Raw genomic sequence first — 22,682 nt, 5'->3', positions numbered from 1 at the left:
GCAGAAAATTATCGGTACGGCATTGTAAAAATAAGAATCAATGCACAATTAGAAGTGCTATACTGAAGAAAGAAAAAGTAGGAAAAAAAAGGAAAAAGTAGGAAAATAAGGAGAGAGCTCTAAAAAATAGGAAAAATAGGAACTCTTCGGGGTTTGCAATTCTCTCACATCATATAATAAAGCTTGAGGTCCTATATGTAAATATTTCCTATGAAAATATTCAAGAATTATATCTGTCAATTTATGTTTTGAAGGTAAGATAATTGGAAATTTCTTATCCATACTTAAATCACTGTTTGCCAAGCGGCCTCCCACTCTCAAAATACCCTCTTCATCTAAAATTGGGTTTAAATTTCTTACCTGGCTGTCTGGTAAAACCGCATTACCTTCCCTCAATTTTTTTATTTCCTTACTAAATTCAAATCCCTGAACTATCTTTACTAATCTAAGTTCTGCTTTTTTCATCTCTTGAGGGTCCAATGGCCCTTTTTTCTTTTCGTTGCTGCGACAGTTTCCTAAAAACCGGAAAATATAGCTAAGTACTCGAATTAATTTTATATACATATTAGAAATATTAAGTAAGTCATTTGAAAACATATTTGTTGATGCAAACAATGCTGCACAGTTTATATCGTCCTTCTTTTTTAATTCATTTAAAAAGTCTTCTCCACTCATATCCGTTGGAATGTCTCTTTCAGGATAAATACCGGTAGCAAGAAAATCTGGTCCATTCCACCAGAGTATATTTTCAGACAGCTTGTCAGGATCCATACCTCTGGATATAAGATCGGCTGGGTTCTCCAGTGATGCTACATGGTGCCACTGTTGAATATTTGTCAAATCTTGTATTGCAGTCACTCTATTTGAAATGAAAGTTTTTAATTGATGAGGTTCTTTCCGAATCCACGAGAGAGCTATCATAGAGTCACTCCACAAATATGTTTCCGATATATCCAGTTTTAAGGAGGATGTAACTCGTTTTATCAGTTTGGCTAATAGAACTGTAGCCATTAACTCGAGGCGTGGTATTGTCATACGCTTAAGAGGGGAAACTCTGGACTTACTGGAAACAAGTCTTACTGTAACTTCACCAGAATTGTTAATGGATCTGCAATATATAACTGCAGCATAGGCGACCTCTGAGGCATCAGCAAACCCGTGCAATTGTACATCAATAGTACCCTCACTTAAAATACACCTCGGAACCTTAATGTTGTTGATACATGGTAGTAAGTCAATGAAGTTTTGCCACTCTTTATTTTCTTTCATGGGAAGCTGATCATTCCAATCTATTGACAATAACCAGAGCTTCTGCATAAATATTTTCGCCCTTGTCACAATCGGGCCTAAAAGACCAAGTGGATCAAAAATGCGCGCGATGGTTGATAATACCATACGCTTAGTGCCGATTTACACGGTTCCCGCTTTTGGACATGTGACATCATTTTGAGCTCGAAAACCAGTTTTCGCGCCTCCAAAACCTGCCTGACTTCGTCGGGAATGGGTTGTGGATCGTCCACAACTCCAAGTCAGAAAAGCGAAGTCCGACGTGCAGTGATTGGCTATTGATGTCACATGCTTTCATTTCTATAGTAACAATAAACCTTCCAAAATCAGGGGAAAGGTAGCCATCTTTGTGTCTTGTCTACGGCACTGATTTCGATGAAGTAAATTTCAAAGTGCAACTTCGAAATTGAACAACTACGTAAATCGTTGATAATCGCTAGAAACAAATGAGCCTCTTTTTTTATGAAGGACCATCATGCACTGGAAAAAAAAAGCGATTTTACACATGCTAGGAACTGCAGAGGGCATCTATACGAATTAGCTGGGTAATTCTTATCGGCAGGATCATTTCTGTATATTCTGTCATAAAAATTATCTTGCTGGCAAAAAGAAGATATTATAATTTTATTCTTGCTTATGGAGGCAATGAGAAGATTTACTAGATTTTCAATGTTACACCTAAAACCTTTTCAAGTAAGTATCATTGTGATTGTTTATCATACAAATACTTTGTGATATTACTTACACCTAGTATGTAATAAAAATTAAGACATTATTGTTTTCATTAGTAGCTAAAAGTGTTTAAACAATGTTTTATGCAATATTGTAATAGCTTCATTTCATAAAAAATGAAATCTTTAAATAATAATCAACAAAAAATGTTGTAAAGTTTGTTTCTTAGCAACTTCCAAGTATAGTACGTATTCTCAATTATGAGACTGCTTATAGTTCAACGGATTCTTATATATTTACTGTGTTTTATTCTTAGGCATAATTGTGCGTAACTTATTATGGGACATAATATTATGTGCTAGTTATTGTAAAAAAAAATATTCACGACAAATTGTTATGTGCTGAAACAGTTCATGATTTGGCTGGGCTGAAGCTCTGTTCCACTCCTATTTTTAATCATTGCTCAATTGTACTTAATGTTGAAACAACAACAAATTTTGGCAAAATATTCAGTATTCAGCTGAAGATGAGAATAGAATTTTAACTGAATGTTCGGTATTCAGTGCATCCATAGTTTTCGGTTTATGCGGTCTTCTATTAAAAATCAGAGTTTACGGGAAAAAAAGACAGGTATAAATTTTACATTTAATGATAATGATAAAACTAAATACAATGTGTACAAGTTAATTACAACTTTTTTATTTAATTTCCTGATAAATGTTTTTCATGAGCATTCAACAGGAATTGAAAAGAAAGTTATTATTCATTAGTTGGCTACATAATAAGAATATTAAATGCAAAAATTTTGTTCGACATCTTTCTTTCCAAAGTTACATCAACATTGGAAAAGGATAGGCATTACTTGCGAGTGCCAAACTAGAGTGAAAGGTGGGTGGAAGAAAGGAAAACAATCTCAATGCATGTTACGCATGTTCATTTTAAGCTATATTTATCTGATATTTTTCTGTTTATATACGGGAGGGGGTATCTTCAAGGTTTTTTTTCCCTTGCCATCATTGAATAAAAACTAACCATAAACATCTTTCATCTGACTAAAATTTCAATGTTTAAAATACTTTCCTCTCACATCCTTCACAATTAAACCTCTGGTTTTGCTAATCAACTTTAGCTGAGGGTAAAATATTTATCTTCGTGTTTGTTGTTTCTATATTCAATTCCTTTGGTCTTGCAAGTAGTGAGAGTCGAAAAAAAATAATAATAATAATTTGAATTTTGACATTTTGAATTCAAATTATGTTTTTCGCAATCACGAGTGTGTATGTATTGGTGTGTGTTTGTGTCCAGGCATGAGTGTGGGTATGTGTGTGTATGTATGTGTGTGAATGTGTGCAAGTGTGTATATGTCTGTGTGCAGGCATGAGTGTATGGGTGTGTGTATAGTCTGTCTGTGTGTGCGTGGTGTCTGTGTGCAGGCATGAGTGTGTGGGTACTTATGTGTGCGTGTAGTTGTGTATGTATGACATGGATGCAACCTGGCGACGGTTTTCGCTAGGGGAGCAGCATCGTGAAGAGCCGGTCGACGGTGATGCTGCAGAGGGTGCTGGTGGGAAAATAAAATCATAGGACATCAAAACAGTCAAATGAAAGCAATAAGCAATCATGATTGCTCAAAAAAACCGTAAAGATACACTTCTGAACATTTCTATGGTGCAGACTGCGTCATGACCCCCCAGTAACTTCCTATCCATAGTCACTTCTTTGACCACCAGACAAGGCGGTCGGTAAAACTAGCATTTGTAAAAACCCCAACTGGATTTTTAAAGGAGCACCTGGATTTTTTCAGGTAACTTTTAAATTTTGGTTTCTTTCAAAATTTAAACTGATTATTTTTCAATTAAATCATGGAAAAAGTTAAATAAACAATAAAAGTAAAATCTATATATCTAAACAAAATATGATGTATGTTAGTGATTGTGTGTACTATGTCCTTATACAAATCCACAATTAGGGCCAGATTTTTGCCAAATTTGTCACAAAGGTCCTGAGAATTTACATGAGGGGTTTCACCCCACGGTGGACAACTATGGGAGGGGGGTTCCTTACACAAATACAGTTTATCAAATCTTGTGCAGAGGCAGTGGCGTAGCTACATTTTCTGCCGCCCGGGGCAATTCCTCAATTTTCCGCCCTTTGGTTGAGAAACAGTCAAAAGTATTTAAAGGAAAAATAAGAACTTAATTACAAAGAAAAATAAAAATATGCTCTATTCAGAAAAAATTTCTAAATTAGCCCTAAGAATGCATTTTAACCTTTTGGTGACACCAGGCAGGAGCTTAGAGGCCGACGCTCTGCACAGGAAATTTTCCTAATTTAAAGATCTAGGTATGCAATTTTATGGTTTCTTTGGTCTTGTCAAAGGGGATAATGACATCCTTTTGGATCCGTGCTGGGGTGCTGCCTTAATGTTGAAAAACTCGGAAATTGCCGCTTTCCTAAATCCAATGCTGCTATATTACAGAATTTGAGTGGTTTTCTTTTTCACTGATACAGGGTGATAAGATTAATGAGCCCTATAAGTTCGATTAACCATACTGATTCATGAGAAGGAAAAGTTGTGCATCGAAAATCATTACTTTCCATTTGAATGTGAAAGGCTTACTTAGAAATCAATTCACTAATTAAAAACCTTCTGCTTTAATGAATGTCTCAGTTTGAAATTCACTGTTTATAGGAATTTTACTGATATAAAGCAGTAAGATTAGTCGCAGTTATTATTTGAGTTGTGAGTAAGTACTTTTATAAGATAAACATAAAACTAATTCTGGTCTGAATAAAAGTTTTGTAATAAGTGACCAATTAAAGCAATTTCTGAAACAGATAATGCTACCCCAAACATGTGCAATTAATTGCCCACCATTTCAGACCTCTCTTTTCTTACTCTTGTTGTAACTTTCCTCAAAAAATAGTTTTTTTTTTGTTTTTTTTTTTTAATAAGGTAGTTTTCGAGTAACTTTCTTAAAATCAAGTACTAGTTTCATATTATAACGAATTTTTTTTTTTTTACCTCCAGTAATTGATCAGAAGCATGATTTCCCTATTGGCAAATGTTGAACTTTTTTCACATCAAGAGCATGAAATTGCCACCCCCCCCCCCCAACAAAATACTGCCCGGGGCGGACCAACCCCTCCGCCCCACCTTAGTTAAGCCACTGTGCATAGCTCGTGCAATGCTTAGGAATACACACAGGAGGGTATTCGTCTACCTATGGGGAGAAAGCCCCATAAGGAGTTTTCCTTATACAGCTCCATAATTTACAACAGATCTTTGCAAAATTTGGCGTCTTTTTGCGATTTTTAATTTGTGGTAATTCCTCTGCTTCATGTTATCATACATAAAAAATAGTTTGCTCATTTGTATATTATTTAGATGTGCGTAACATTTACTGTGAAAGACAAACATCTTTTTTACAGCCAGAAATGGACGAATCTATTATTTTTTATCGATGCCAGCTTTTGCAGAAGCAGATTCTCATTCAAATGAGTGGAATACGGGCATCAAATTTTTACTTTTCCCCCTTATTCACATAGATTCGTCTTATCTGGAAGTATAAAAATTCCATGCAATCCATGGTTGGACAGTATGTACTTCGGAAAATAATTTAGGTTAACTTTTTAGTTCCGAAAAGTGATGACTTGACCATAATTATTCAATTCTCCTCCCCCTCCCTTTATTTCTTTTGCTAGTTGTGTATTTAAAAAAAACTTTGGAAGGACTACATATTTGTTATTTGTTTTAGATATTGAATTCAATGCCTCTTGTAACGGTTCCGTATTCTTGTAACGGGTGCATATTAGCCATTTCCCATTTTTCAAAAAAGTACTTATCAAACTAAAGTAAGCAATAATTATTTCAAACAAATTCCAAGATGTTTTTTTCTTTTAATTGTTGGGGGGAAATGCTTTGATTAACTGAAAATGGCCATCTTTTTTTTATCAACAGCTCAATGCAAGGTTTCCAAGAGAAAAAGCCATAATTCAAAAGTCAATTCCGATCACCCCTCCCTTACATCACCCTTACTCGAAACAACTTCGAGATGAAGAGATAACTCCTGCTCAAAGGTAAAAACGTACACCGTGTTCCAAAATGAAATATATATACATTGCTTTCCTTTTGATACATCAAATAAATGCCAAACGCATTTTTTCAATTTGTCTATAAAACCTCACCCTAGGAGTTAACTAGAATTTTCTCGAACGTTAATGCATAAAGGCGCTCAAAAGACATTTGCATGATGGCGCCGATCAGGCTTGGTGCGGGCCTGCATACACGTAGATTTGCACATGGGTTAAATGTAGCCTCCCCCCCCCCCCCGAAAAAATATTTCAACACCAGTTAGTATTATTCCACAATAACATGCAAAGCAGTTCTAAAAAAAATATACATTTTGATACATCACTACAAGCATTTTATTATACAGTGAAACCTCTCCCAGAAGCCACCCCTTCGTTCAGTGAAAACGTGGACACAGAAGGGGTGGCCATACTTAAGAGTTTTCATTATTGAACTCGAGCTGTACTATGAATTATATAATTCAACATTTTTTAATGATGTTTCAAGAAAATAAAGGGGTCAACATACACAGGTTTCACTGTATCACTAAATGAAAAAATGCTCCTCATCAAATTCTGAAAATGTAATAGCAATAACACAGCAAAAATTATCAACTGTTGTTTTCCGAGCGGCTAACAGAAAGAAAAACTTTTGCACTGAGAACAGTGGTGTTCCCATGGGGTATATTCCATGTATGCCGTATATTCTCAAATATTTTTTAGACATGTAGCATATACCTTCAAGTTTCAAAAATTTCCATATAAAGACATATTATGTATATCGTTGCCTCAGAGCAACACTAAGACATCTAATCCCCGAAATAACACTAAGATATCCTACTGTTGCTCTGAGGCAACGATTTGATCGCATACAAATATTGTGCGTAATGGAATACTGGGAGTATACCCTCAGAAAATAGATGGGAACATCACTGTATAAGAATTTGCACAAGCCAAAAATCTCATTTTTGAAATTGATTAAAATAAGCAAATAAATAAATATATGTTTCAGTATTCTAAAATTTTTTTTTATGAAATCCTTGTGCAATTTCATTTTTTCATGCATACAGCAGCAGCATGATGTGATGAGATCCTAGAACATAGACCATTCTATTTTTTAAATTAATCTTTGAATTTCAGGGGGGGGGAGGGAATGCTTATTCGATGAACCCAGAATTATCTTCTATTTATTTTTTTAGCCTGGCTTAATTGTGCACATGTTATGTATTGAATATGCACACAGATTTAAAAAAAAAAAAAAAAAAAAAAAAACAGCGGTAAACCATTACCGCGAAACACGGGAAAGCACTGTTTGGCAAATTTAGAATTTTTTACTTCTATTTTTTAGCGTGGCTCAAAAAAAAGATTAAAAAATAAATCAGCGCTATCCAAGACATGTTTTCTAAAAAATAAACCTTCAACATTTACGGAAAACACTTCAATTCTTTAACAATTAAAAAAAATAGTAGGAAATAACAGAAGATTCAACGGAAACGAATATAAACAAACAGGAGCAGACGCCCTGTCAAAACACCGAACCGGTTACGAAATTTGCATACGCTTCCCGCTTTCCGCCTTCGTGTAAATGAGCAACGATTTTCCTCTGACTTGTGACGTCACATGTCTGCCGTCCGATGTCCGAAAGCGGGAATCGTGTAAAAGGGGTCTTAGTAACTGGTACACCAGATTCTACCTTTGCCTGGAATGTAAAACAATCTATCTCTGATTGCCACGATACACCTAAAGCCTTAGTTTCTTCAGTAATCACAAATTTATAATCTTTCTCGGTGCTCATGAAAAGATCAGGGTGATTTCCTAACCACTTATGCAACTCCATACCTGCTTTTCTCAAAATTCCGATTAATTGGTTTTGAAGCTCTTTTGCTTCTTCTAAAGAACTCGATCCACTAAGAACATCGTCCATATAAAAACTATCATATAAAGCTGCTGCTGCAAGAGGGTACTCTTCTGCCTCATCTATTGCTAATTGCTTCAAAGTTCTAACTGCTAAAAAAGGGGCACTAACCGTGCCATATGTCACTGTGTTTAGTTCGTAAGTTTTAACTAAACCATCATTTGTTTCCTTCCACAAGATTTTTTGAAGGGTTCTTTGACTGGGATGAATTAAAATCATCCTGTACATTTTTTTGATGTCTGCAGCAAAGGCATAAACATATCTTCTGAATCGCAACATAATTGATAACAAATCATCCTGTATGATACCACCGTTATACTGCAAAGAATTTAGAGATTTCCCATTTGACGTAATGGAGCTAGCATTAAAGACAACGCGTAGCGGCGTCGACTTGCTAACCGCTCTATAGACTCCTAAATAAGGTACAAAGTAACTCAGATCCTCATCAGAATCTTTCACCTCAGTCATATGCCCTAACTCTAAATATTCACTCAAAAATTTCTTATACAAGGATAAATATTCTGGATCTTTTTCTAAACGATCCCACAAACTATTCAACTTTCTAAGCGCTATGTCTTTAGATTTTCCTAAAGAACTAGGTTCTTCCTTTAGGGGCATCTTTACAATGTATTTCCCTTTAGCATCTCTAGAATGATTCTGTACAAAATGTTCTTCGCAAATTAAGCTCTCTTTACTTTTGTACTCAATAGACTCAACATTTTCTATTTCCCAGAATCGCTTAAGTGTTTTATCCAAATCACATTCTTCATTAATAAAACCGCATTGAATTTTATTTTCTGTCTCGGATATTGTACTTCCAGATATGATAAAACCAAAAACTGTGTTTTGTAAAATTAGACTTGAATTTTTACAATGAATTTGCCCTGGTTTTAACAATTGATAAAATATCTCGGCTCCTAATAATAACTGTATACATCCTGGAATATTAAATTTTTCATCTGCGAGATTAATATTACAAAGGTCATTCACATTAATTTCAAGCTTATTTGACGGAATTAAATCCTGTGTAATTTTTGGCACTACTAAAAGGTCCAACTTCCTCGTGAAACTCTTTTCTTTATTACTGATACAAGCAGATACACGCGCTTTAATTGTGGATATTGAATCATTTAATCCTGACACTGATACGTTTATTTTCTGTTTCTTCAAACCAAGGAAATTGGTGCACTCGTTATTTATAAAACACGATGATGATCTGTTATCTAAAATTGTTCTTACGGGTTTTAAATTTCCCTCAGCATCAGTAATATAACACATCGCAGTACTCAATAAAACATTTTTTGTTTTTGCTTCACTTATTGCCGTAAACAAAGTGTTCTCTCGATTCGGCATAAATTCTTCAGCCAGTGCTGACAGCTGTTGGGAGGGGATCTCATTTGACGCCATTACCTCTTGTTTATTTTCGCGCGCAATTACATTCTCAGACAGAAAATGAATCGTCACATGATGTTTTTTCCCACACACAGAACAGGAGAATTTAGATTTGCAATGACTCACGCTATGTTTTATCGATAAACAGTTAAAGCATAGTCTCTTCTCTTTTATAAATTTAATTCTTTCATTCACGGATAGCTTACAGTATTTAGGACACTTATATAATAAATGATTTTCACAACATAACATACATTTAGGCGTTTTAATATCGCTTAAAAATACTTTTGGAATATTCTTCTCGTTAAATTTCTTGGTGTAAGAACTTGAATTTATTTTTTCATTTTTCCCTCGCGATGTATAATACAAGTCTATTTCTTTAGACAGCTCCTTTGGACGCAACCAGCTATCTTGTGCTTTAATAGAAATATGCATTGCTACATCTTTCTCAAGAGTATCAAATATTTTATCAGATACTATCATTTAACGTCTTAAAGTCCGACACATTTCTTAGTTTCAAATAATATTCCCAGTTCGTTATTAAACGAGAAGCAAACTGCTGGTAATTTTCGTTTTGTTGCCGTGTTGCCTTTCTAAAATTTTCTAAACACGATTGAGCACTGGGTTCGAACTCTCTTAAAATAATAGCTTTCACTTTCTCGTAGTTACTCAATTCATCATCTGTAATATAAGTTATCACATTTGTGGCTCTCTCGCCTAATAAATTCAATAGGATTTCTGATTTGTATTTATCAGGAACATTTTTAGATACAAAAGCTCTTTCTAAAGAAGTAAAGAAGAATGCCCACCGTCAGGCTTAGTAGGGACTTTCACAGTTAATATTCTTATGCTTTTTATCAAAGAATCTAGAGAATTCTGAACATCAACATTACTTTCGTTTTGGTTTTGATTCTCTGGTTTCGAACCTGCTCTCACTCGCGCAAGCTCTAACTCAGCTTTAACTATTTCATATTTAACTTGCTCTAAATCTAATTGTTTTTGCTGTAAGTCATTATTCTTATGCTCTTCTACTGTTAAACTAATTAAATCTTTCACAAACTCAATATCAGATTTAAAATAACTTTTGTTCTTAATTAGCTCAGTTAATTGAACAACAGTTAATTTTTTATCAACAGTTTCTCCTAATTCAGAGGCAATAATCCTCAAATCTTCTTTTTTACAGTTTTTAAACATTTTAGTTTCTAGCACATTGATGAATAATAATTATTCAATGGTCACTTACTTCTCAAATGTCCTCAATAATTCTCATATCCACAGGTCTCTGTGTCATTCTCAGGCTCCGGAAGGACCACTTATGTGTTGTCTCATGTCACAACTTAATTAATACACAGTAAACACACTCAACGCTCAAGTGGACTGTTTTATTTGTGAGACATACGTGTCCTCCAACTCGCACCAACACACACACCTTCTCCCTCCCTGCCGTCCCGGCATACTCTCGATCCCAGATGGCGCTCGCTTCAGCGCTTTCACATTTTAAAGTTCTCACTAGCTGCATGCCCGGCGTTGCACGGGCTACTTAAAAAATGAAAGAGATGTCCAATTGATGTTTTTGTATTACTCTGACATCAGTTTCTAAAGCGCTAAGGAGTAAATAAATACGCGTAATGCAAGGTTTGCAAAACACCAGTAGAGCATATTTTTGGCAAAAATCTCTTTAAAAGTTAATCATAGTTATCAATAATGCAAGTTATGAGTATTTTCACTTAGCACAAAAGATGAAAATATATGCATTATCAATTATAATCTGTGCTCACTTTAAACTGAATTAAATCTGATAGACTATACCTGAAACATTTGTATGTACAATTAAGATCAGCTTTTAACATAAAATGACACATACTTTTTGGTTGCTTTCGTGAAACTAAAGCACCAAGACTTAATAAATACCAATCAGCATTAATTTAATACCAAGTCATCAGATTCAAATTAAGCTTTAGTTAAAATCCTTAAAAACAATATTTTTGTTCAACTCTGTTTCACTTAAAGAAATCCAAACAATCTTAATTTAACATGTTCTTTTAACGATACAAACTGTATTTCAAAAATAGAAACAGGAAGGAAAAAGAGAGTTATTACAATTCGAAAACTCACACATGTGACGGGAGAAAGTCCAACAAAATAAACATAATTAGTCACACATCCTAAATGTACCAAAATATGAGGCCGGTGAATGATAAACTTACACTACAATCAATAAACATAGCTAAAGAAACAACTTTCATATGTTGAAAGGAGTTAAGAACGTTGAATGTAAAAAATAAAAAAAGGACAGACGATAAAATAAATGCTATATCCGAATAGAGCAACCAATTTTAAACTAATTTAAAATGAAATTCTAGATGGAAACGTTGTTTTAAGATTTGGACAGCAGCCAAAAAAATCTCTTTTAAAACAATTATTAGAATTTTACTTGCTCACGCAAATTCAAAATGGCAACAGGAAAGAAATAAAATTCCCGAATAACGTTATGTTAATTAACGTTTTAATTAATATCTCCGCTAATTAAAGTCGCACAATTACGAGATTGATCCTATTGTTTTCTTTGGGAAATTTCGAATTGATCGGTATCTCGTTTGACTCCCGATTCGCAGCGGTTCTTGAGAAGATAGATCTTCAGACAGACAGACAGACAGACGCGAACAGATTTTAATATTATAGTGGATACTATTAAACAACCTCCATACCTGTCCCTTTCAATGATGTTCGAGGGATGATTGCGGCTTCCCCGCTCTCTCCAGATGAGTATGCGATGAGAATCGCTACTCAGACTGAATCTGCTCTCATCTGTAGAGAGTACTCGTCCCCATTCATTGTCTCTCCTATTCTGGTGTTCCCGGCACCACAGAGAACGCCTTATCCGATGGGCAGGCGTTAGAGGTACACACCGTATAGGGCGTCGTGCAAACAGACCACCACCCTGAGGTCTTTTGCCGTGGTAAAACGAGATATCGGTCGTCCAGTCGCCTGTGTCGTGTCTAGCGATTTCTCCCACTGTCTGACGCCTGTTTCTTCTGGGCTGTAAGACAATATACTGGTCATCTGCGAGTGTGGTTCCTCGTGGACGACCACTACTGAACCCCCGGATAGCTGTTCCTGTAGTTTGAAATTGTCCCCAAAGTCGTGAAACGATGCTGTGAGCACACAATTCCGAACTCTGCAGCCACACTTGTCACACTGCGGCCTTCCTCCAACTTCCCAATGATTCGACCTCGGGTAAAAGCATCCAGATGTCATCTAACAGATTGATTATTTGCCATTTCTCGCGGAGGCAGCAACTCGGTGTGATTTTAACTGCTATACGGCGTGCAATCTCTTTGCCAGAAATACTGATCTTAAACCGACAACATGCTTTATACTACTCAGACACTCCCCCATCACGTCTGCCTGCATATCTGCACATGTGCTACCGTACATCACCTTACTTAATCTCCTGATTGGTCTTTCTGTCCGCTCTGCCTCTTCGTTCAGCTGATATGACTTCGTCCTTAATTTTTGCACACCAGTGTACATAAATGCTACTTTATAAGTACACCTAAGTTCTTTTTTAATCATAATTATATCAGGGAAGGTAGGTTGAATAATATGGAACAGTTCTTAACTGTAGATCTGCAATGTTATTTTGATGGTTCAAAACACAATGCTTCCATACATTTTGTTTTCCCCAGTGGCGTAGCTAAGGGGGGGGGGCGGTCCGCCCCGGGCGGCACTTTTCTAGGGGCGGCAAATTGGCCCTTTTGATGTGTAAGAATTAAATGTATTTTCCAAATAAGGAGATTATGGTTTTTATCCATTTCTGCAAGCAAGAAATTCTCTTCTTAAAGCACTCAAAAGGACAAAATAACTTTTTTGGGACATAACGGACAGTTTATTTATTCTTGTAGTTTTCAAATATTCCAAGAAAGTGACACCACAAACAAAGAAAAGTGCGGCTCAAGTCATTTTAAACCAAACTTTCCCAGAAAAATATGCCTGTTTCAACACTCAAATTTATGATCGAAAGCTCAATAATAATAAGAAATTCTCTACGTGACTTGAGCCGCTCTTTTCTTCGTTTGCGGTGTCATTTTATTGGAATAATTGAAAACTAAAGGAATAATACTTAAATATTCCATTCTGACCCAAAAAAGTTATTTTGTCTTTTTGAGTGTATTATGAAAAGTGCACAGTATTTTTTTTTTTTAATCTGTTATTTAGACTGTAGAGGTTAACTTCAGGAAGACGAAATCAATGAACTTTTCCAATTTTTGTTATAAGAAAAGCTAATACAAGATTTTAAGTTTAGAAATTCTTGAAAGCCTGCTCGTGAGAAACAAAAATCTGCCCTTTTTTACTTCAGGAAAATGGTAACAAGAGGAAGAAAATGGGGGGGGGGTGTTAAATGTTACACGAAACAATTTATTGCTCGTAACACTTTATATATGTTTCAGAGTTTGCTTTGATTTCCCAATTTTTGCAACAGTTCTCTTCTTCAAACGAAGCATAAGAGATTTTCGTTTTCTTGCTTTTGCGAGTAGATAATCTATCCGACAATTTTAGATCACATGTTAATCTATTCCTTATAAAAGGTAAGCGAATTTCATTTTTCAACATTTGGGTTGGACCCTCAACTTATCCTAACATAGTCTAAAATGCATTTTAAACTATTCAGTTTCAAATAATTCCGGTTGGTAACCTCTCCCACCCCCAATATGTAGTCGAACAGTGCGAAAATGTTTTTAGGCGGGAGAGCGCTTTAATATCTTATCCCTTTTCCTGATATCACCAAATACGTTTGGAAATACGTTTTTAGACCTTAATGTTGGAAACTTTCTGGGCCGAGCCCCTAGCCCTACCTCCCCTCTAACGTAGCAAATACAGCTAAAGAGCACATATTTAGGCTTTCAATTCTGAACACTTTCCTGGAGAAAACTCCCACCTTCTCTTCTAAAGTCTCAACATCTAGCTTAAAATTGCGTTTTTACAGCTTCGATACTTCAATATCAATTTGTGAAAACAGCATTTGAATTCTGATTTCCTTGATCTCCTAAAGTGATCAATTGTAGCCTAAAATACGTTTTTAGGACCACAATTTTGGAATTTTTCCGAGATAGTTATCTTAGTCGCCCTCCACCTCTCAACTTATGTCTCCCAAGATTATAACTGCGTTTTTAAAACATCAATTTCGAAAAATTTCTCTTCACCCCTTTTCCTTACGTCCCCAAAGATAGCCCAAAATTTTCTTTCTTAGAAATTTGCGTGAGTAGGAGAGTTCGCTAACCCTTCCTTCTAACTGATAGTCTAAAATGATATTCAGCTTTAAGAGTGATCTTTAGAGGGAAACCTCTCTTTGACCCCTCTTCCTCCTAACATTATTAAATAAAGCCCAAAGTCGGACGTTAATTACGGAAATTTTTCAGGAGAGAACCGCTTGGGGCTTCACAACATTTTTTAAGCCATTAGGGAACCTCTCAACATCACCTAAGACAGCCTGGAATTGCGTTTTTGAAACTTCGGTGCTGAAAAATTTCCAAAGAAAGAACCCAAACCTTCCCCTTTCAACCAAACCACCAAAGATGCCCTTAAAATTGATTTCAGTTTAAAAAAACATTTCAGTAAGAAACCTCAGTGCCCCTCTCTCCCCTAACTCCTACAACTGCGTTAGAATACGCATGCAATTGCGTTTAAAATTTTCGCATTGAATATCCGACCATTCCCGATTTCCTTGACTTCTTCGAAGTAGGCTAAGCTGCATTTTAAAATTTCGTGAAATTTCCTTTCGTTACCTACCAATCCCCTAACGTCAACAAAGAAACACTAAAAATAGACTAATTTTGAAAAAAAATCTGGAGCAAACCCACACACACACAATGCGCCTTTTCTAATAACTTTACTAAAATTGCAGTTTTTGACTTAAATTTAGCAATTTCTCCAAGTGTGGGCCCTTATCCCCCCCCCCCCCGCCGCTTTTTTCTTTTGAAAGTATACAGAGAATAATAAGGTCTTCTTTTTCTTCAATTAAATTGCTAGTTTTAATTTAAACACGTTTGAGAGTTTTGTGTATAAGCTATTTCACAACGAAAGGGCGGCAAATTGAGGGACCGCCCCGGGCGGCAAACAATGTAGCTACGCCACTGGTTCCCCCCCCCCTCCCCGTGAGTCTCCCAACCTGCTCCAAATGCTCATGATTTTGAACTTAGTACTCCCTTTAGCGCCTCAGAATAGAGTAAATGTCTAATATTCCATTCCCTGCAAATAAAAATAATAGCTACGAAACTGTCAGAGTCTGAAAAAATGGGGCAGGGAGGAGGCTTAAAAAAGTAGGCATGATGGGGGAAAACGGTGGTCATCTTTGGATTCAAGGGGTCATTTACATAAGAATCAGCAAGAAGTATGTCAGAAGCATTTTGAAGGCATTTTTTTGCTGCGTAGTGCTACTATTGGGAAAGTTTCTGATGGAAAGCAGGCTGATTTCCGGAGAGTTACGGATTTTTAGCGGGAAACTATCTGTATACCTTATGGTTCCTACAAAACTGTATTGTTAGTTTCAGTCAAGGAAAATCATGCCCCATTTAAATTCTAGTTTAAAACTTAGTCCTAAATCAAACAATAATATGTATATAGGATTGTTTCAATCAGAAAACATATGTCCATTCAATTACTAGAATGCTCCTATTTTGGTCACATGACCTGAAGCTGATCTGCGCCAGGGCTTTGGGGGGGCCATGGGAAAAATCAAAGGGGCCACAGAAAATATTTTCAAAATAGGGGAGCCATGAGCCTTGTGAAGGTGGCTACGGCTGAACTATTTTTAACTGGGAAAATCTTTTAGATGAAGGAACATATTTCAATTAATTGTGATCAAATCTTTAACACTGGTACAAATGAGAATAATTGTGTATCTGAAACTAAATCAGAACATAAAGCATTGAATGTTCATTAGTCTTTTCTTTCTCAAACAGCACACACGATTTAGAATTTCAGAAAATGCATTCATTCAAAAGAAAGGACTCTTATGTGAAGGGGGATTTTATAACTGTTATTTCTAGAAGCATAGATGATTTGTTTTTCAAGGAGAAACAAAAGCTAAACAAGTGATTTAGTTAAAACCGTTTGTTTCAGAAAAAATTTCAACTAAAATTTACCTTTTTTCATTTTACTTACCACCTTACTGTGTAGATTTTTTCTTCTTCTTCTTCTTTTTTTTTTTTTTTTTTTTTTGCAATATTTCTTGAATAATTGATTTTAAATCACATGCAAGTATACTTTCAAGATTAAAAATTATGTGGTGTATTATTACTTTTTATCCAATTTTCACTTAAAAGTTTTTAAGAGAAAATAATAACATAAAAAAAGTCTCTATTAGAATATAATCCCGTCAAAAATATCTATAAAAACAAAAATGAATAAAAAATTAATTGAATAAATGTTTAAAAACGTTGAAAAAGATTGAATATGAGACATGGGAAATATTTGTCTCAATAGATTTATCTTGATGAATTTTAAAAGCATAGAGATTAAGGATCTCCTTCAAAGACTATAAAGATGCTGGAAGGGGCTCAGTCCCATGCTACGCGTTTTAATCAAAGCAAGATTTCGTTCACTTTTAAACAGTTAAGAGAAACTTAAGATGAAACTCAGGGGGACATTGTTTGCATTTTGTGTAAATTCACTTCCAATAGGTAGGTTGGTTTTGTCAAAAACAGCTTTAAAAATTAAAAATCTCCAAAGCTTTTTGGTTAAATGTTTAAGGCTACTTTTTTTTCAGATGAATAACATTTATACATTAAGAATACAGGTCTGAGAATTAGAAGGTGGAGAGGACTACAAAACCACTTAATTTCTTCTTGAAAAATGCAAAGGTAACAGGGTGGAAAAGAGAGAATGAAAAAAAAAAAAAAGATTTATTTCAAAGGAATAGTTTGTTTTATGAGACATGAGCAAGGATGTAAACTAAACAATATATAACTCTGCTGTTAATATTATTGATTATCAAGTTTCAGAGGATTTGCCTTTCAAATAAATAGGGCGTTCACAGTACTGATCCCAAAAAAGGACTTTTCTACACTTTAACAGATGTCAACTTAAAAATTACATAAGTTTGTACAATATGAAAAAAAAATATTACCTTTCCTTTTGAAAACGAAGAGTATGAACAATTTCTGGTCGTTTCTGACGAATATTCCATAGATGTACACTGTCATCTGCACATACAGTTACTAAGGCCCCCTAAATAATTTCAAATATAAAATATGCATTTATATTTCTTTTACAAAAATTAAACAGCAATACTTTTATTGAAAATCTAACAATAATTCATTTTTTTGGGAGAAATTCCCAAACAATTTTCACTACTCCCCTCTGCATTGGGATTCTAGGCATGCATTAGGTAACCAGTCTATCAGGTATCTGACATTTATCCAGCTGGCTTTTTGCTATCTGAATGCACTGAAATCATACATAACTGACACGTCAAACAGGATATTTGTCAGCTTATCTAGTAGTGATGAGGTTTAAAAATTTTCCCTCTATAATTTTTTTCAGAAAACGTTTGATTGAAAAATGTATTTTATGGTAAAACTTCAGTGGGACTTGTCAAAATTTGAACACTGGTGGACAAAATTAAGAGATGGAAGGCATTTTCCCAAATATCTCAAGAAATAGTACGGGATAAAAATTTAATGAAATTTGGTATGAATATAACTTATAGTATGACAATAATGTGTGCAAAACAAAAATTAAAGTGTCATTCATGGGCAAGAGTTATTGCCAACAGTCCAATGTGGACTGAACTTCATGATCAAATGAGTACGCATGCTGTTAATAAGACAGTTAAGGAGTGCTTTTGTGGAAGACTTTCCCACTCTTCCACCAGAGCAGTTTTTAACTCTGATGGGTGGGGGTTGGCGTATAGCAATTGCCCTTCAAAGAGGAACCCAAGCATGTTCAATGGGGTTAAGGTCAGATGATTTGGCAGGCCAATCCATTCGTTGAATAGCTTCGCTTTCCTGATACTCCTCAACCAGGACAGCCCTATGTGGTTAGGCAATATCGTCAAAAAAGTACAGAGCCAACCACAAACCTTAAAAGACCTCTAGGCATTCATAGAACGAGTGTCAAACATGTGGAGTAGCCTGCGGGTATCTTGTATGACCACTGCCCAAATCATCACTCCTCCAACAGCATAATGGTCCCATTCCATGATGTTACTGGGATGGTATCAGGTCCAAGGTTCCCTCCATTGGAATATTCGTTGAGAACAAGGTTGTAGACGGAATCTTGACTCATCTGTGAAAAGAACATTCGCCCATGGGAGCTATGTCCATGCGTCCATGTCTGCACCATTATACAAGCTCTCTTTTGTGGGAGTGAGTGGGATCAGGGCCGCAGAGAACCAAGGCAGGCCCCTTGTCAGTTATGTTGCCGTGACCGCTCCTGACCCCCTCCCCTTCTCCCTCCTCTCCAAAAAAAAGGAAAAACAAAGAAAAAGAAAAGAAGAAAAAGAGGGAAAAGGAAAGAGTAAAAAGAAGAAAGAAAGGGAGGAAATCAAAACTGCTTACTAAAAAACAACTCTATTTCATGTGCAACAACAGTAAATACCAAAAGAATAAATTTTACTTAATCTTTGAGTTTTCTCTTATTTGTTTTTCCCCCTTTCTCTTTTCTTCCTTTCTTTTTCTTTCCTTTTTTCCTTCTATCTCTCCTTCTTTCTTTCTTTTTTTATGTCCGGGGCCCTAGTTTCCAACTAGGCTGACATGGCCTCTCTTCGGGCCTGCGTCAGATGCAAATGGCGAGCTTCCTGGCATACAACCCTCTTTCATGGAGCCTTGTTGCCTTCCTTGAAACTACTGTTCTGGTGGCAGCAGCGAGGTCCCTAGACACTTGTGTCGCTGTAGACGCGCTCTAGTACTTGGCTGTAAGTAACTAATACTGGTCTTCATTGGATGCTGTTGACCTCGGACGACCTTGCCCTGGTCTTCTAAACACTGTTCCACTGTCTTTAAACCGACTTCTCAAATCTGAAACAATTCTTAGAGTCACACCCAATTCCCTAGCAACCTGAGTTTGGAACTGTCCTGACTCAAGTCTACCCACAATTCTCCGCCTTATACCTTTGTCTAAACCAGCAATTCCCAATCTTTTTTGCCTCGCGAACCCCTTCCAAAATCTGTATGAGTTTAGCGAACCCTAGTAATGAGCACTAAGTAATGAGGGATAAGCACCCCCCCCCCCCTAGGGTGGTTCAAAAAAAACTTTTTTCAGCTAGAGTTCAAAACACGCCCTATTTTTTTTTAGACTTACTAATTCTTCTGGCGGCAAGCCCGAATATATTCGGAATTACTTTTATATTAAAAGCGGCAGGCTACAAATATGTTCGAAAACTTTTTTGTACTGAAAACGGCAAGCTGCAAATATATTTGTGGCGGTTTTTTCGCTCCCTCCGTAGCCACTCCAGCGTAATAATCGGAGGTGTGGCAGAGTCCCTATTAACTTGAATGGGAGGCATGTTGCTGTTTGACATTGAAGATAGCCAGAGTGGTTCGTGAACCTTGGAATTTTAAAGACAAAACAGAGAGCCAAAAAATGAACTTGAAATTGTTTACGGTAAAGAAGAGTTTTCCCATCAAGGATTGCAAAGAGGGGTTTATTTTGTGTTTCAAATTCAATCTATCTTTTTCTACTTTCTTTTATTCTAAGAATATGGCAAAAAGATCACTCATGAATCGTAAAATATTATACCAAAATACTCGAAATTAGTATCAAGAAATAAATTATTCATGCTGTAAGGAATGCACAAATTTAATTATAAATAAAGATGCTACAGGAAAATCCCAATTTTACGTTTATCAAGGGACTGGATTAAAAAATTTTAAACACGGGAAAACGTAAAATGCGAGAAATGCATGAAAAGCAAAAATTAAATAGAAAAAAGCAAAAGTAGTAAAGATTACTCTTTAAAATAGTATAATCAGTATTTTATGAAAAGAAAATAGTATTGTACATACCATTTTAGATCAATTTAACACACTTAATTGCGAATCCAGGTATTTAGGGTGAAAATAGTCCGTAATAGTGGATGTTTTCACAGATTTACTTTTCACAGCGTGGATTAGCTTTAAAAAAGCAGAAAAGGAAACATTTTGCTTATTTTAGAGCATTTTTTTTCTTTTTTCTCTCTTTCCATAGAACACGCAAAATGCAGGAAATTCATGAATAAAAAATTTTTCTTTCTAGGTTAAATTAACATTATTAAAGTATGGAAAATATGAAATTTTTTTAAAAAATTATTTTAATGATTTTTTAATGATTTTAATATCATTGGCAGTAGCATACAGAGACTTTGGTGTGCCCCCACCCCCCGAAAGAACAATTGTTTTTTAATTTTACATAGTGGAGGGTCGCGGGGGTGCTCTGTACGCCACTGGTTATTGGTGTTCGAAGTAAGATCAATACTACGGTTTTACACCAAAGAATTAGTGAAGAAATTGTTTAAAAAATCCAGAAAGAAGGATCGTTTTCGATGATTGTTAAAATATTTAGGGAGCAACACCCCCATGAGTCTCCCTAATTGCTAAAGATGTTCATGTCTTTTAACTTTTCACCTCTCTAGCTCCTCAGAAAAATGTTAGTGGTTAAGAAATGCTACATTCCATTCAGAATAAAAATAATGACTTTCCATTCTTCGCAAATATATACAAGAACTTTTAAGTGCACTGTTGGCTAATACTCGTTTGTTAGAACAGTATGTGAGTACTGCTTTCGTTTCAGAACATTCTGTTTCTCCAAAATCTGATGTAACTTTTCATTTCAACTTAATTAACTGTAAATAACCACTTAAATAATTCAGCAGAAAATATGTTAGAAGAAGAAAACATGACACAAATAGCAAGAATTTCCAACATCTGGTGGAAAATATATAACGTCATTAAATATGATGAAAAATGAATGAAATTACATCATATTTGCACTCTGTTATTCTTCTACTTTATTACGTATACAACATGTTAGATTTATCACCGTTGTGACACATGACAGTTGTCTTTTTAACCATAATTTAATTTTTAAATTCGCCCAATTAAAATAAAGGCTCCTTAAAATTCCGAAACATGTGCCTGCAACTCTTATTACTATTTTTGCATTTTAATATTGTTATTGTGTTTCCCACTTATCACACAAGTGTAAGCATTTTATTTATAATTCGATGATTTTTGTTTTTCCTTATTCAGTTTCATTACGAGTAAAAGCTAAAGCGAATATTTTCCAAAAACTTCTACTTACTGCAAAACGTGAATTTTCACCATAACGTTTAAATTAAGGTTTATTTTGAATCAATAACTCCTATGCGTTTTTCTCTTTATTATGTTTTTTAAAATATTTTTCTAGTGTTGTTTTGGTGTCAAAACTGAATTTATTGGCGTACTTACTGTATTGGCAGAGTATTGATTAATAGTATTAATATTTCCATGTAAGCTCATTTTGCCTACATTTTAGTAACTATATAATTTTAAAAATATGAAGTTAAAAGCATAGATAGGGTTTTGAAGGCCTGGAAACTAAAATGTGCATCAAAGAATCCTTGATAATTGCAGACCCTTTAGATATAATGTGGATGGCTACTCACACAATGATTTAGACAGTTTTTCTAATTATTTTGTAGATACTAGCGAAATATAAGGGATAAAGTTGCAAGAAAACTGATTTCAGGACAAGTATGATGTTTATATAAAGAAATCTCTGGGATTTTCAAGGAGACAATGAGGAGAAAAATCACTGAAAGTCAAACACTAGGAAGGTTTCCGAGAGCAACAAAAAAACTTTTATTTGATTTTGAAAACATAACTCTTATAGATTGGCTTTTTGTCAACTGTTAAAAGTTTCTCAGAAGTTAAGTCTTTTTTCTTTTTTTAAAAAATAATTTATGCCATACTTTAAGTCTAATTAAACATATTAAATTAAAAACGCCAAAGTTATATCATAAAAACAAGACCTAATAGACAAAATGAAAGTAATAGTTGCTCTCAAAACATAAGTATACAGATATTCAGATTATTAAAATATTGCACCAAAATATTTGTTTCCTTGTCTTATTATTAAGGAGATCTGCATTCTAATTTAGAAGAAAATCAAAACATCCTTATGCTTTCAAATAGGTTTAGTATTTCCCCTTTTTTGAAATCTAAGTGAAATAGCACGTGGTAAGTTGCAACCTGGCTGGAAACTGCATTCCAAAGATATTCTTTTGTACTAGCCTTGATGCCCAGGTGCACTGTCGTTCAACGTCACGCATCATTAATGAAGCAAAAGGAACTACACACCCTCTGCGGATTAGCAAGGGGGATAAAAT

At 35.2% G+C, this 22,682-nt stretch overlaps 1 protein-coding gene across 1 annotated transcript in view; it reads right to left on the bottom strand.

Moving 5' to 3' along the window:
• The window catches only part of LOC129218040 (syntaxin-binding protein 5-like), a 215,511-nt gene that overhangs the window by 155,260 nt on the left and 37,569 nt on the right, over positions 1-22,682 (bottom strand). Inside the window, exon 4 of the mRNA XM_054852219.1 lies at positions 17,466-17,566. Coding sequence (XP_054708194.1) covers positions 17,466-17,566 — 101 coding nt within the window. The remainder of the gene's footprint in view (positions 1-17,465; positions 17,567-22,682) is intronic.

This window comes from Uloborus diversus, chromosome 3 (genome assembly GCF_026930045.1).
Source record: "Uloborus diversus isolate 005 chromosome 3, Udiv.v.3.1, whole genome shotgun sequence".
NCBI lineage: Eukaryota > Metazoa > Arthropoda > Arachnida > Araneae > Uloboridae > Uloborus > Uloborus diversus.
Note: the sequence above shows the minus strand (reverse complement) of the source record. Positions and strands in the feature narration are given on the sequence as shown.